Source organism: Musca domestica, unplaced genomic scaffold, assembly GCF_030504385.1.
Source record: "Musca domestica strain aabys unplaced genomic scaffold, Musca_domestica.polishedcontigs.V.1.1 17, whole genome shotgun sequence".
Taxonomy (NCBI): domain Eukaryota; kingdom Metazoa; phylum Arthropoda; class Insecta; order Diptera; family Muscidae; genus Musca; species Musca domestica.
Window position 1 is genome coordinate 9,496,777 of NW_026712230.1, and position 15,273 is coordinate 9,512,049.

At 36.5% G+C, this 15,273-nt stretch overlaps 2 protein-coding genes across 4 annotated transcripts in view; both read left to right on the forward strand.

The window, feature by feature from the left end:
- The first annotated feature begins 323 nt into the window (after positions 1–323).
- On the forward strand, positions 324–7,504 carry LOC131800378 (muskelin-like). Of its 3 annotated transcripts, none has more exons than XM_059120475.1 (10): positions 324–727; positions 1,716–1,928; positions 1,998–2,202; positions 2,262–2,538; positions 3,860–4,461; positions 4,533–4,829; positions 4,894–5,198; positions 6,082–6,238; positions 6,301–6,484; positions 6,554–7,504. In XM_059120475.1, exons 1-10 carry the CDS (start codon positions 471–473, stop codon positions 6,811–6,813), a joined length of 2,757 nt encoding a protein of 918 aa, XP_058976458.1. In that variant the 5' UTR covers positions 324–470; the 3' UTR covers positions 6,814–7,504. The 3 variants fall into 3 exon arrangements, with proteins under 3 accessions (XP_058976458.1, XP_058976457.1, XP_058976459.1); XM_059120474.1 differs by having other exon boundaries at positions 327–727; positions 6,551–7,504; XM_059120476.1 differs by lacking the exon at positions 324–727 and adding an exon at positions 1,062–1,117 and having other exon boundaries at positions 6,551–7,504.
- A 1,509-nt stretch (positions 7,505–9,013) lies between these two features.
- LOC101894919 (centrosome-associated protein 350) overlaps positions 9,014–15,273 on the forward strand; it is a 61,581-nt gene continuing 55,321 nt past the window's right edge. Inside the window, exons 1-3 of the mRNA XM_011294155.3 lie at positions 9,014–9,358; positions 9,432–13,231; positions 13,292–13,518. Of these exons, the coding sequence (XP_011292457.2) occupies positions 9,482–13,231; positions 13,292–13,518 (3,977 nt within the window). The 5' untranslated portion in view covers positions 9,014–9,358; positions 9,432–9,481. The remainder of the gene's footprint in view (positions 9,359–9,431; positions 13,232–13,291; positions 13,519–15,273) is intronic.

The following is a 15,273-nucleotide window of genomic DNA, read 5'->3' on the forward strand; positions in this document are numbered from 1 at the left end:
AACAATACAGTTTTATCCTAAAACCCTAAAAAACGTCAAAAATATGCATTTAATTTGCAACCGAATTTGAAATAATTTCGAACTATTCTATTTTTTATTCAAAACAATACACACATACAATGTGTATATGTTTTGACAGAATAAGGGCACCAAAAGAAAAAAATGTATTTGTGGGTAGGTTTGTTCTACCGTCTTTAATTGTGCCATGGTTCTACAATGTCCAGTTCTTAAACAGAGCAAAATTTTTCCGCCTGTAAATTTGTGAGGTTCGGAACGTTTTTAAATGTGTTCGGTGTGCAAAAACAAGCCCAATTTGGCGAAAAACAGAACTACGTATCCCTACTTTCTTGTTGGACTCTTATTTTGTTGTTTTCCTTATTAAACAAAAAAAAATAATTAATAAAAATCAAGCAAAAATACATCAGTAGCAAACAAAGGTCCAAACGTGTATACACAACGACAAAGCAACGATGAACGATAACAACGATTCAACGCTTCCAACATCCTTGCGTGCTACAACAGACACTACAGATAATGTTGCAATGGGAGCCGCTACTACCAATCCTACCAATATGATGATCAACAGTTATGGCAAAGAACAAATGAAAATGACTGCCAGCAGCAATGCACTGAAACAATCATTAAAATTGGAAAATTTAGAAGAATTTGATAAACTACCCTATGAAATACATCGTTATTCGTCGTTTTCCACAAATTATGTGCCAGAGTAAGTAAAAATAGACGTTTTTTTTTTGGGAAACAAATTGGGGGGTCTGGACAAATGCCAGTTTATGTTTTGCCTAAATTTGCATAATATTTTTGAAAATTTCCTTCTGATGTCTTGCTGCTGCTCTCCATCGATCGATTATATTGAGTAAAGAATACTTTTTGTTATGCAGCAGCCTTGATTTGTTTGTTATTATTTCTTCCTATTGTTATTATTGTTCTCCGTTTTATGTATGTTGCTGTTCTTTTGCAAAGCTTCTTCATATCGCGCTGAATTTTTGCAGGTTGTTAACTTTTTTTTGAATTCTTGATAGGTATCTGCGATAATATAAAAGTAAGAATAGCTGCAAATGAAAACCAGAATCAAGATAATAACAACAAAAAAGAAACGGTATTTTTAACATTTTCTTTTATATTATTTACTTGTAGGCATTTTTGTTTCAATTATTTGTTTATGAAACAAACATACAAACAATTGTCGTAAACTGCGCAGTTGGCGGCATTTTTATTACGGTAATCAGTTGTCCGCCTCCATTGTCTGCCTGCGGTTACTACAATGATGACTGGCTGAGTGGTTGTGTGTGTGTAGATTTTATATATTTAAAGGTTGAAATACATTTTGTAGAGAATCTTTAGGTGGTTGGAAATCGGGATGGGAATCATCCATTAATTCAATTTGTATGCCAAATATAATCAATCCACAATTTTCAAAAAAAAAAAAAAAAAAAAATTAATAAAATTTCAAAAGCCTTTTTCGGCCTGATAACCATAGATTTTCCAAAATCAGGATGAGCAAGGAAGTCATGGATTTCGAAAGAATATTCCCAAGTTCATCAATTTAAATATTTCTGAGACCGTCCTAAAATCTACAAAAACTTTCAAGTCCTTTTACACCTATTTGAGATTTTTTTTCTAAAAATTATTGCTCTGTTTTTGATAACTGACAATAATTTTCTTTAATGCGCCTTTAACCATTTTTTTGTTTGCAGAAATATACTTGTTGATTGTCCCAGCGATCAGTCGTCACGTTGGTCGGCTCACAACAATAATCCACCACAATATTTGACTCTGAAACTGCGAAGACCTGCCATTGTTAAGAAGATCAAATTTGGTAAATTTGAAAAGTCGCATGTGTGTAATATTAAAAAATTTCGTATCTATGGTGGTCTGGATGAGGAGCACATGATACTCTTGCTGGAGGGGTAAGTAAATAACGAAGCCCATAAAGAGTTTCTAAAGTGAAAATATTAATTCCAAACTTGTATTTAAAGAGGGCTGCGCAATGACCATATACCCGAAACCTTTAATTTACGTTGTGTTGCCAAGGATGCTACTACAAGTCTGCCAATTTTATATATAAAAATTGTACCTCTCCTGTCGTGGGGACCCACCTTTAACTATAGCATTTGGTATATTGAATTAATGGGTCAAGATGATCCAATGTATACAAGTGGTTGTTTGAAGGACTACAATAAGGTAAGGAGATGAAAAGTACTACAACTATTGAAAATTGTATTGCTCTGTTGCTCTTTTAGTTGCGTGAAGTGGAAATCATACGCTTGTGTTTGAAACATTTCCGCCAGCAAGGTTATGATACAGCTTTTAAAGCATTGCAGGATCAAACTCATGTCCAATTGGAACATCCTTTAATAAGCGAATTACATCAATGTCTCGTTATAAATGGAGATTTTGAAAAGGCTGAAAAATTCATTAGCGATTGCATTGAAGAGGGACTTATGGATGATTATTTAAATCGTCAAGATTATAAGCATGCATGGCGTCTACAACATGTCCAGGGTTTCGCCCAGCCAGGTAAAGTGGGAAAACATTTTTTTTTATCTTTGAAATGTCCTTTTTTCCATGATAATACTCTAATGTAATTACTTTTTCTACTAGGATGTATTGATTATTTGATAAGTTCAACACACAATGATTGGTCTTAACAGCACATTTCAAGATGAGACTTTGGCGATATTGAAAAATTACAATCGTCATTTGAGCAGGCAAATGACGATTCTAGAAAGAATGTTAATTTCCAAAGACTGGGTCATCTAAGAATGAGATTTTTCTATCTATTTCTAACTATTTCTAATATGACATGTGGTCAGAGGGACAACTTTTGGTTGTTGTTTTTGTTCTTGTAGCAGTAGTACATGCAAGTGTTTGCGTTCTGCTACTCTGGTTCCATCTCCAGGTTTGGAAATTCTTCTACTTTGATAGGCTATAGCCAGAGATCTTCTGGAGTGAGTTGGGTAGGTTTGGCTGTGCAATTAAAGAGGTTCACCGTATTGGTCGGCCCTGTATCACACGCCGGGCAGGCGTCACGCACATCTTCATCAAATTTTGGTCATTTGGGGTGGTGAAGTCGGCTAAAAATACGATCTTGTTTACAGGTGACAAATATATATTCTTCTCCGAAGATAATATATTCAGTGCCTGAACGGAAATTTTAGTCGTTGGTAGAGAAAATGAATCACTACATTTCTATAAAAGTGACTCTCAGATATCGTGTGGAGGTTTATTTCTATTAGAAGAAACGCCCACATGTCTATGAAAAAGTCATTTGGCCCTTTTTGAGAAAACGAGGGATGCGAGGATTTCGGATATAAGTGCTCACTAAACCCTCTTATGGGATGATAATCTCTTGGTCTTTTATTGAACGACCTTCTAAACTTCCATCAAAAACTCGCTCAATGATCATACAATGGCGAAATTTTACGACTACGGAATTCATAGACTTTGTGAAGTAAAATCTATATAATTCTTCTGACATCTCCTGATTTTCAAATAGAAGCTTCGTTAAATTCTATTGACCTGTTTCAATATAACATTTTAAAAATGAATGCCAAAGTAAGATATACTATTCGTAGTGCCTTTTTTAATTTATTTTTAATAAAACGATACACAGCAAGGAATGTTTTTTGTTCTATGGTAATCCCTTTCAAATCGTCATATAAAAGCTGGTCCTATGTTTTCTTTTATATGTAGACGCTAATGTGCTCAATCATCTTCTATTGGTAGAACAAATTAGTTTCCCCTAAAAACCACTTGTGAAACATTCGTAGTACTTGACGAATAAACCCCCATTTTGTTTCTTATGAATTCTTATTTTATATTCTATTTTCGTTTCCAGGTAACCGCGGCGGCCATCAACTGGTCATGGATGTGAAAAAACGTTTAATATACCTCTTTGGCGGTTGGGATGGCTTTCAAGATCTTAGCGATTTATGGGTATTCGATATAAAGGATAATTACTGGACACAAATATTTGAGCATTCCGAGCAATTTAATGGTCCGACACCACGTTCATGCCATAAAATGGTATTCGATCCAGTCAGTGAGAACATTTTTATGTTGGGTCGTTATTTGGACAACTCCATACGGACAACCGAATATATTAAAAGCGATTTCTATCTGTATGATACACGTGCCAGAACATGGTTACAAATATGTGATGACACCTGTCAGGTTGGTGGTCCTCAACTGATGTACGACCATCAGATGTGTATCGATGTGGAAAAACGAACAATTTATGTATTCGGTGGTAAGGTGTTGACACCGCGTAGTGTCAATGCTTCGACCACAAGTGAACCCGAGTATTCCGGCCTATTTTCCTATCATATTGCCACGAATACATGGACACAAATTCTGGTCGATTGCCATCATCCGACGGCATCCCAGCCGGATGTATTGTCCATTAAATCCCGTATTACCCACTGTATGGTGTTTCATAATGTAGGTTGAAAAATATTGCAATTTGTTGAATTTTGCTTTAAAAGGGAAAGTATTAATTTATTATTGTTTAGAAAAAACGTAAATTATATATTTATGGTGGCCAGCGTGGCAAGGAGGATATTCATGATTTTATAACATATAAAGTTGATACCCAAACATTGGAGATTTTAAATAGGCATCCCAATTCAAATGACCAAACTGGTTCGACTGGTAATAATAATGGTAATGGCAGCAGTGTGAGCAGTAATAGTGGCTCGTCTGGTTCCAGTAATCCGCCACATTCTTCCGATGGTAAAAATGAACCCTCGCCTGGTTATACTCTGAGAGCCACCATCGACTGTGAACGCAATGAAATCTATGTCTTCTCGGTGAATATTACTTCGCTCTAGGAAGGTTATCATATTTTTTATATAAAATCTTTTTTTCTTACAGAGTCTTAGCAAAATCAAAGATCGTCGCGATATTCATCACGTTGATGCTTCCAATTCATTTTGGGTTTATTCATTAGATACTCATCAATGGTCGCGTATTTATACTAGCCGCTACAATCCATCTTCGCCTGATAGTACAAAATTTGATAATAGCCGTAATAATCTTATGGAACCCTGTCCTCGTTATGCCCATCAATTTGTCTACGATGACATGGCCAAATTACACTATATGTTTGGCGGTAATCCGGGACGTTCAACAACACCACAGCTGAGATTAGATGATTTTTGGATATTAGAATTGGAAAAGTAAGTTGAAAATGGAGGAGTTTCTCATAAAAGAACTTAGGCATTTTCATCATGAATAGGACGAAAGTCTCGACAGTCTTACTCAATTACGCGGACTTCGCAGTTGCTTCATTCGGGGACCTTCACCCCAGTTCATCCCAGGAGGAATAAGTAGTGATGATGGGAAAGATATTATAGCGAAAAAAAAAACAAAAAGGTTGTAGAAATGTATTGCTAGTAGAGTGTTTTTTCAGGAGATGCTTTGAGCCAACATATAAATGATGATGACATCTACATCTATGAAGAACGTTTTCGTTCTATCTCCAACATATGAAATAACCTATGCCTCCTGTTTGATAACATGGTACATGGACATGGTAGGCGTTCAATCGTCTCAATCTTATCTATATCTTCACATAGTCTACAGTAGTCAGGCCAACTGATATCCATTTTTGAGGTCTGATATCTGATACTGGAGTGGCCAGACCGTATGCCTACTACGATTCTTAGATCTGATCTACTAATTCATAAAAGAGAATAGGTCATATTCTGCTATCTTCTTCGATGTGAGACTTTTTGAAGCAGCTGATATAGTAGCTTATCTGTGGATTGACAAGCTCATACATCGGTAGATCAATCGATTGGGAACTACCTCGAGATAATTGCTTAGCCATCTCATTACCCACTTTGTTGTTGTGTCTTGAGACCCAACAAAGAATTCTTGATTTTGTTCTTTTTATGGTATTTTATTTAGGACTTGTTATCACAAATATTTTCGGATGGGATCCTTGGGACATTTCAGGTTTTTTTTTACCCTGAAGTTGAGATCATGAAATACCTGTGTCTAAGTTTCTAGGACAGGTCAACATTATTTTCAATTTCAATTTTTCTCTCTTTGCTCCAGACCTAAACGTGACGAAATTTTAAAACATTGTCGTTATTTGTTGCGTAAATTACACTACGAAGAAATGGCCAAGGCTGATCCATATAAAGCAATGCACTATCTAAGACATCAAATTGCTGAAGTGATTGATCACAGTAATCCGGAACAATTGAGAAACGTAAATATAACTAAATTCATTCACCACGACGCCAATGCTGATATACTTTTTTCTCCAAACAGTTCCATAGATTGGCTTCGTTGCTTTTTAAATGCGATGAAGATACTAAAACAGAAGAAAGGCCTTTAAACACACTGCCATTGGGAGGAGCCACAACATCCATGGCGGCATCGACATCGGCGAATGAAGACAAATCGTTGACAGAAGCCGAATGTAGCTCCGACATGGCCTCAACTACGGATGATGGTAAGAAGTTTGACAAAAAGAAGAGCAAAATATTTTAATTGTATTCTTTCATTTTCTAACCACTAGAAGTTTGTGTCAAATCCGAGGACAATACTCATGCGCCCGACGATCTTTCCATGGAGTCCTGTTCAAGTTCCACTACCTCAGGTATTTCTGATGCGGCTTCGTCATATTCAGCCTACCGTAAATCGGGTGGTAAACGTTCTCGCCACAGTTATATTCAGGAACTACGGGCACGCCGATCGTTCCTTTTCAATAAACTTGTTCAATTGATGCCTTCAAATATGGTACAACCAGAACGTAATCTTAGTGATTTTGTAATAATCTAGTGAAAATAATGTCCTCCAACAACTTTGTGGGGAAGAAAACTTGATGTTGAAATGTATTTTGTAATGCCTTTGCTAATCAACAATTGTAATTTCGTTCGTTTGTTTTGTTTGCTTTGTAGAACACGTAGAAAGAAAAAGACTTAAATTTTGTTAACTTTTAGTTGTAATTCATTCTTTGTTTTTTATGTTGTGTTAAATGTTTAATCTTTCTGTTTTTTTTATTCCTCATGAATTTATGTAAGGGATCCTAAAATGATTTAAAACTATAAGAATATATTGCCATTATTATACATTAGTTACATTTTGTTTATAAATATTACTCCATTATTAGTTTATTTTTATATACTTTTTTTTATTGTCTTCAAACCCAAATTGTTTGGTATTGTGATGATTATTCTAAAAGAAACAAAAACAAACCTGTGAGAAAAGTCATTTTGTTTTTTGTATTATTTACTGTTTTTTGTGTGCGCCCTTTTTTGAAATATTTTTAAGAATATTTTTATTTCTCCTATTTTTGTACTTCCGGCAGCTATAGTGAGTGAGAAAGAAAAATCAAAAACAAAAAGTTTCCAACGAATTTTTGTAAAACTCATAAAAATTATTAAAACTGATGAAAATGTAAAACAATTTAGTCTTAAGTAGAATTTTAAATGAATAAACTACAGTAATTTTTCATACTTTAATATTAAAATTGATGAAGAAACGTTTTCTACTACTTTTGTACTTTCCCAGAGAAAATGCAAATTTGGAGGGAATAATTTGTTGTGGACGACTGACTAAACTACAGGGACGGGCTTCACACTTCACTCGTTTTTAATCAAAAGATTCATGTAGATTCTGCTTTCCACGCCTGATCGGGGCGAGATCTATCCACCTGTAATGATTTGGATAAAAAGGGGAAACCCCTGTAGTTGTGGTAGCAGCTATACCAACTTCAGACTGCTGTCATTCCTTAGCCATTAGTCCGACAGCTGTTAAAATTATAATAGTGACAGCTCATTATATTGTTTACAAGCGTACAAACGCATTTTGGTGAAAATTTTACAGAAAAAATGTTATTCGTGATGGAATTCATGCGTGATAGTGTGATTTACTTATATTTTACTGGAAAACCACAAGTGGCTTTCGTTAGAGCACTCCAGAATAAATATTTTGTGTCTCGTACCATCGCTCGTTATCGTGATACTGGTAGCGTATCCCTACGTCAAGAAAGTGGACGGCAGAAAACAGCAACATCAGCAGAAATGGTTCGAAATGTAAAGAAGCGACTTGATCGAAACCCGCAATATTCCATCCGGCAAATATTAAAAAATGAGCTCGGGGTAAAGCCATTGAAATTACAAAAAGTGCAAAAACTTACACCGCGACAGAAAGAAAATATACTCAAAAGAGCTAAAGAGTTGCTTCGCTTGGCCGAAAGTGGTGAACTGCCGAATTTGGTTTTCTCAGATGAGAAAACATTCCAGTTCCAACAGGACTCAGCACCATCATACCCAGCACGCGCTTCCCAAGAATGGTTACAAAATGAGGTTCCTCCATTCATTTCCAGCGCACAATGGCCACCAAAATCTATGGATATCAATCCGTTATACTATTGTGTCTGGAGTATTTTGGAAAGCAAGTTTGGCACTAAAAAATACCAAAGGTTCCTTAAAGGATTTCACTGTAATGTGTGTTGTGAGGTTCCCCACATAAAGTTGTTGTTGGAAAGGCTTTGTTAAATATCCATTTTCCAGCGACGACCAATACGCAATAATTACGCCTCCATTGTATAGCACCCAAACTAAGGTCAATGACGTTTAAATAACCTGAATATGCTGCTCATAAAGCAGCAAACAATTACCATATTGAGAATTTACTAAGTGTATTATAAATAATTTTTAACGGAATTAATTAAACATCCTAGTCGACTTTAGTCACGATTTCTAGATCCCTATAGAGAAAACAATATGCTATCAATTCGTAGTGAGTGAGAATGCCATATGTGTTGTATTTTACGTTAATTTTTGTTCTTTAAATAAAATCAGTACGGAAATCACATGTCAAAATATTTTATGTAAGAAATGTTGGCGTCATTGAACAATCTTCGCCCTTTCCCTAAAAATTTTAACTCTTAAAATTTTTTTGAATTGTAGATTTATCAACCTCAGAAGTGATATCATTTCGTAGTGATTCCCATTTCACACACTTTTGTTGGATACTTTTAGGAGGAAATAGTAAATTTTCCAAACAGGGCTTTGTTTTATAGATCCCTACGGCAATGTATCCTTGTGTCAGTGTCAAATGGCCCCGGTTCTTACAAGTTGTTGGTTATTAGTGCTTTGCGTGTCCTTTAAAAAGTGAATTAAGTATTTTATGAAATGTTAATCAATACAAACGCAGACTGAATAATATTTAATAAAAAAAAGAACAACAAATTGCTAGTAGAGACGAATTTGTTTATTTTTTGCCACAACAACAAAACGAACGGCACAAAAAATGCTGAAGCGTTGATTTCTGCCACATAAAACCAAGCAGCAAAACAACAAAACAAAGAAAAATTCAGGTAAAAAACTGTGATAAGGGTAAATTTGATATGACAACTACAATCTTGATTGTTGTTTCTATCATTCCAATAGAAAAAGTATTTTAAAGAAGTGAGTCCGTTGGCAAAAAGGACATTAAACCAATGGGCCTGCGCACAAATGCAAAGGAATGCCAAACGCAGTCGGCGGCGTCTGCTTCGGCGTCAGTCAACATGAATGTGCAACACCAGCAAGAAGATTTTGCAAAGAAAAAACAAGAAAGGGAACAAGAAATACAAGCCATACAAGAAATGTTAAATAATATAACAAAATCAAAGTCCGAAGAAAAAACGGATGCAAACGTCCAGAAATTCAAGGAAATGGAAATTAAGACTGAAATGCCATCGAAAGACAACAATATTGTGATCATGCGCAGAAGCAATACCGATCTTCAAATACAAAGGGCAACAACAACAAACAAACCTAATAGCCAAAAGCCAGTAAGTGGCGGCAGACAGTCACGCATAGATTCGGTTAGATCCCAAAGTGGGGGTAGTGCCAATAAAACACGTTCAAAATCATTGCAATTGCCGGCGACTAACAATAAAAATGTCAACTCCCACGTTTCCTCCACCAACAAGAAAACCTATGACCCTGAAGAGGCCAGGCGCTTCATGGAATTGCAAAAGAAAAAACGTAGATCGGAAGCTGCATTGCAACCAGATGCCAAGGCCAATCGGGAAAAAGAGGAAATTAAAAAACGTTTAGAGGAGTTAAAGAAAAACACCCGAAAGTTGGTTAGCAAAAATTTGGATAAAAAGAAACAAAAGAACTGCACTAATCGGTTAGATGGGGAGAAAATCAGCATTGAAAATAAGACCATCAAAAGTGATCGAGTTTCAAAGGAGAGTGTCAGTCTTAAAGGTTTATCCTTGGAACAAAAAACTAAAGGTCAGCAGAGTGCACGACCTGCAGGAGAAAAGCAAGTTACTGCTCAATCGGTTTCCCACAGCTTACCTCTTGCTAGTGCCTTCAAGTCCCATTTGCCGTTGGCTGAAAATCATAAACGTATTGGCCTTTTACGTAAAACTGAAGATGAGAAAGATTATTCATTCAGTGCCCTGAAAAGCATTCGGAATGACAAAGAAAATCGAGGCCTGGAGGAATTAACATCGAAATTAAATACCCAGTTTGAAAGTAAATTACAAAGGGATAAAGAAAATGGAAATGGAAATGAATTGAAACAAACTTCTCTGGAACTGAATATGCTGGATAATGTGTCCGATTTAGAAATACCCAAGAAAACTTTAGAAACAAGTCCAAAGAAGCATGACCTTGGGGCAGGGGAAATTAGCAATAAAGAAGACTGCAGGGGAAATCCTTCAAAATCCCAAGACCTACCCTTCTTGTTGCGGCCCACAGCTGCTCAAGTTTATCCTTACAATTTCATAATGGCTGTACGCCGAAAACTTGAGGCCATTTCCCAACCCACTCCCGTGGTCCCGATAAAACGGGAAAAGATGCTGAAAAATAGTCAGGCTACTTCAACAAATGATTTATTATTGGGAGAACACAAGGAACCGGAAAAGAAAAGAAAACTATTAGATAATTTGATTGAAAATGAAAACAAAAAACGAAAAAGCTTGGAGGGCTCGGATATTGCAGAAAAGAAGACTTTGGAGGGTGCTCCCAAAACCACACTTACCATGTCTCTGGAAAGTTTAAAATCTCCTCAACAAACTTATACCAAGGATTTCCATAAAGATACGGAGAAAATCGCATCGTCCCTAAATAAATCTTTTCATAGTTCTCAGGAAAAGACTTTCGACTCGGAACTAGAGTTGCTGGGGAAAATCAAATCTAAATATAAATCCGTGGAAAGTATTGTTTCCAATTATTCCTCCTCGTCGTTGCCTCTGCCCATATCCAATACTTTAACCGAGGTTTCGTCCCTTCGTACCGAATCCAGACGCACTTTTGCCATGTCTCAGGGAAATTCCAAACAAAGTCAATTGAATACCGAGGATGAGGTAACCTCTATTTCATCACAAATTTTTAGCAGTCCTGAAAAGAAATATTCAAAACAATATCAAAATGACTTTGAATTCGTAAAGCCGAGGCCAGTGAGTCCTTTGTCGCTAGAGAAGGTGGAAAATTTAAAGATTAAAAGTAAATCCAAAAACCAGGAAACACCAGGGGTTGGTGGTTCGAGGGACGAGGATAGGGAATTGCATTTCTCCCAATTGCTGGATGATTTTAATCGCAGCCTGTCCCAGGTGATACAAGTCAATGAACAATTGAAATCGACCTTAGACAAATCTTCACGGATTCTAAGTCCTCGTAGTAATGTTAGCAAAAACTCCCAGAAGGAATCCTCGGATAAGCAACAACAATACTCCTCCGATTTCGAAAATTCCTTATCCACAACTCCAGGAAAAGATAAACTTAAATTATCCCTTGAAAATACAAATGAAAAATTGAAGACACGTAAAAGGCAACTATTTCAAATGGCCAATCAAGTCAAGCCTTTGTTGACATCACCCCCAAGGGAATCTCCTCTGCCCCAATTAGATTTGCAATTGCAAGATAATTCCAACAATAGAAAAACTTCATCATATAGTCAAGATCAAGAAAATGAGGAGGGAGAAGATGAAAACACTTTGGAGGTGGATGAATTTGAACACCATAAAGTGGAAGAAATCGCCACAGAAAGTAAAGAGTACGAAAAACGTCTTGGTATGATTGAAAAACTCAAGGAGAATCTAAAACAAAACATTAAAGAATCGCAAAACAATCGGGCACATAAATCCAATGCCGATAGTTTCACAACATCGGTTCATAACAAAAAATCAAATATGTCTGTCTATACTTCAGAAGATGGCAGAGAAAATCTGCAAGAATTGAAAGCGAAATCATTTCCAAAAGAACCGGTGGAACAACACAGCTCAAGGGACAAACATTCTCAAATTGATTATGAAGATTGTAGAGATAAGGAGGACTTAATATTAAAATACACAAAATCTCTGCAAGAAAAAAATAGCAATGAAGAAACCATTATTCTATACAAACGTAATAAAATTGTTAATCCCAAAAGGAGTTCCAGTTCCAATGAAACCAAAAAAAGGGCCGCGGCCAGTGAAAGTTATGATTCGGTATCAAGTCAATCGAATGTGGAAGAGATAACTTCTTCTAAATACAGTCAACGATCCAACAGTAATTACACAAAAACCGAAACATATTCCATGAACTCCAAGAGTGAGATTATGACAGGAAGAGGTTCCAACAAAAATGAAGCGAAGCGTAACAGTTCAACAAATGAGCATTCCATTAACACCAATTCCTCTATTTTAGAAGATTTACAAAAAATTCAAGAATTTTCCAACAAAGAAAATGAAAATCCTCCACCTGCACCTTCGCTGAGTTGCAAAAATAAAACCAAATCACATTCGAAAACGGCCGCAAACTTTATTAATTGCCACATCAATCGGTCTCGAGGGGATTTTCAGGAACTCAATACCAAAGAGGCAACTTTAAATGAAACACAATTTCATTTGGCCATACGTTCATCACAAACAAGCTGCACTGAATTATCACAAAGTGCTGATGATGAAGTCACCACCACCACAACCACTGCCAGTAGCATTAAATCCATAATGAAGAAGCAATCAAATGACATTTCTTCAAATCCCCCAAGTTACAATGCAGTTTCCAAAAACAATCCAAAGTCACAGTCAAAGGAACACAATCCGAGTATAAGTCTGCTCTCACCTTCCAAGGCATCAAGGCGCATATCAATTGGTACGGAAATTGTAAATTTCTTTCATAAATATGATCATGAACGGTCCTCGGCAGCACTGCACCAAGGTAACGATACCATATCTGAGTCTTCGTTAAATTACTCAAATGTGGGTTTGGTAAGTTGTGAGCATTCTGCAATGTTTTGTTTTAGATTTTAATTGAAATCGTATTTTTAGTACGACAAACTTATTCAAAATGAAATGAACAAAACCCAACACTTAACTGCCCTTTTGAAAATGCGTGAAAAGGCCTTAATGGATCGTACCAAGGGTCAGATTGCTTGGCTAGAGGTTCAAAAGGCCCGTTACAAGGCCAAGGGTTTATTGGGAAACATAGCTGCCATTAAAAAGAAACAACGTGGCATACTATTGAAAATGGAAAAGGAACGGGAAGAGATCAAAAGGTAGGTGAATTGTTTTCAATTTTCTATTTTTTTTAATTTGCGTAAATTTGAACACTCGCTGTGCTGATATAAGAGCAGAAAGTGGTTCTAACCATTCGGACAGTGTAAAGTCAGTCGTTTTTATCGAGCTGAGTCTTTAGCGTAGAGCTAAGTGGAGTTATTGTTGACGAAATAGTCTTTATAGACGAGTTTGGGGGAGTCTTTATACACCAGCTGAACAGGTCTTTATGGACGAGAAGATGCCATCCGAAACCTTATGTCATCCAAAGTGTTGTTTAACTGCTACACTGTCCACTACATGTTCAGATAAATACTTACAACGATGGGCACATAGTTCCGAATAATAACTATCTCAATATTCTAGAGCTCACATTCGACGCCATGTTCAAGACGCCGATGTAAACCATAGCTATCTGCGATAAATTGAAAACTAGAAGCAATGTCCTCAAGGCGCTAGCCGGCAGTACCTGGAATGCGGATAAGTAGGCCTTTTTGATGTCTATGAAGCCTTAGGTCGTCAAGCTTTAAGTCATCCAAAGTGTTGTTTAACGGATACACTGTCCACTACATGTTCAGATAAATACTTACAACGATGGGCACATAGTTCCGATTAATAACTATCTTAAGATTCTAGAGCTCACATTCGACGGCATTTTCAAGTCGCCTGTGTAAATCATAGCTATCTGCGATAAATTGAAAACTATAAACAATGTCCTCAAGGCGCTAGCCGACAGCATCTGGGATGCGGATAAGGATGCCTTTTTGATGTCTTTAGGTCGGTCTGTGGTTGGCTTTGCGACTCAAGTCTGTGAATACCAGATATGGAGGACCATCGTTATAAGTGAGAGGCAGCTCTGAGTGGCATTTATACAGATGCAGTCTCAGATACTATTAACAATTACAGTGAATCTCGTCCTCGAAGTCGATTTTATCCATATGAAGTACTCTCTAAAGGCTATTCTTAAACAATAGTAATAAAAAATCCGAGTTTCTTTCAACTTTTACACAATTGCTTGCATTCTCCGCCCAACATAAAGTCCCTTAAGTCATTAGGGTTAGAACGGTTCGCCACACTCTTTTTGTTTTCATTCAATTCTGATACATTTTAGTGATTGAAAACATTTGCTTGTTTTTCAAATTGGAAATAATCTGCCATACCTTCAGACATCCTGTCATTTCGTCATCATCAACAACATCATCATCATCGCGATGGTCGTCATGCGGTGCATCATGTCGAAAGATGTGTCATTTTGTTTTCACTTGAATTCTTTTGGTTCCTGGCTGCTACTGTCGCTGTTGTTGTTGGTTTTCTGTTTGTTTTTCACCAATGTCTAGGAGTAATCATTAAGGCGCCAATTTGCAATTTGACGCAAATTTCTTTGAGTAAATTGTTTATATACACTACTGCTGCTGTTGTTGTTATTTCGAACTCACGATAAAATTAATGTACAAGACATTATCTTATGGCCAGACATTACCATTATCAAAAAGAAAATCACACAATCTTCCATTGCCATCGTTTCAATGGATTGGAATGAGCCCTACAAAGAGAACACACGACGAAATGTTTTTCAGTTGATTATATATGCTTGGATAGAATGCATTCGCCACCATCCAACCATAAGGATATACAAATTGCATTGGACCCTTCAGCCGCCACTAAGAACTGCTGCTAGAAAGTCACAAGCAAGTAAGCAAGCCATTCAAACAGCATCACCTTTATAATATATCATCAAGCACATTTTATAAGTGTGT

Bases quoted from the DNA above. Each gene is read 5' to 3' on its own strand.
- LOC131800378 (XM_059120474.1), top strand. From the start codon at position 471: ATGAACGATAACAACGATTCAACGCTTCCAACATCCTTGCGTGCTACA. The intron at 2,203-2,261 runs GTAAGGAGATGA...TTGCTCTTTTAG, and splicing joins GTTTGAAGGACTACAATAAG to TTGCGTGAAGTGGAAATCAT. The intron at 6,485-6,550 runs GTAAGAAGTTTG...TCTAACCACTAG, and splicing joins GGCCTCAACTACGGATGATG to AAGTTTGTGTCAAATCCGAG.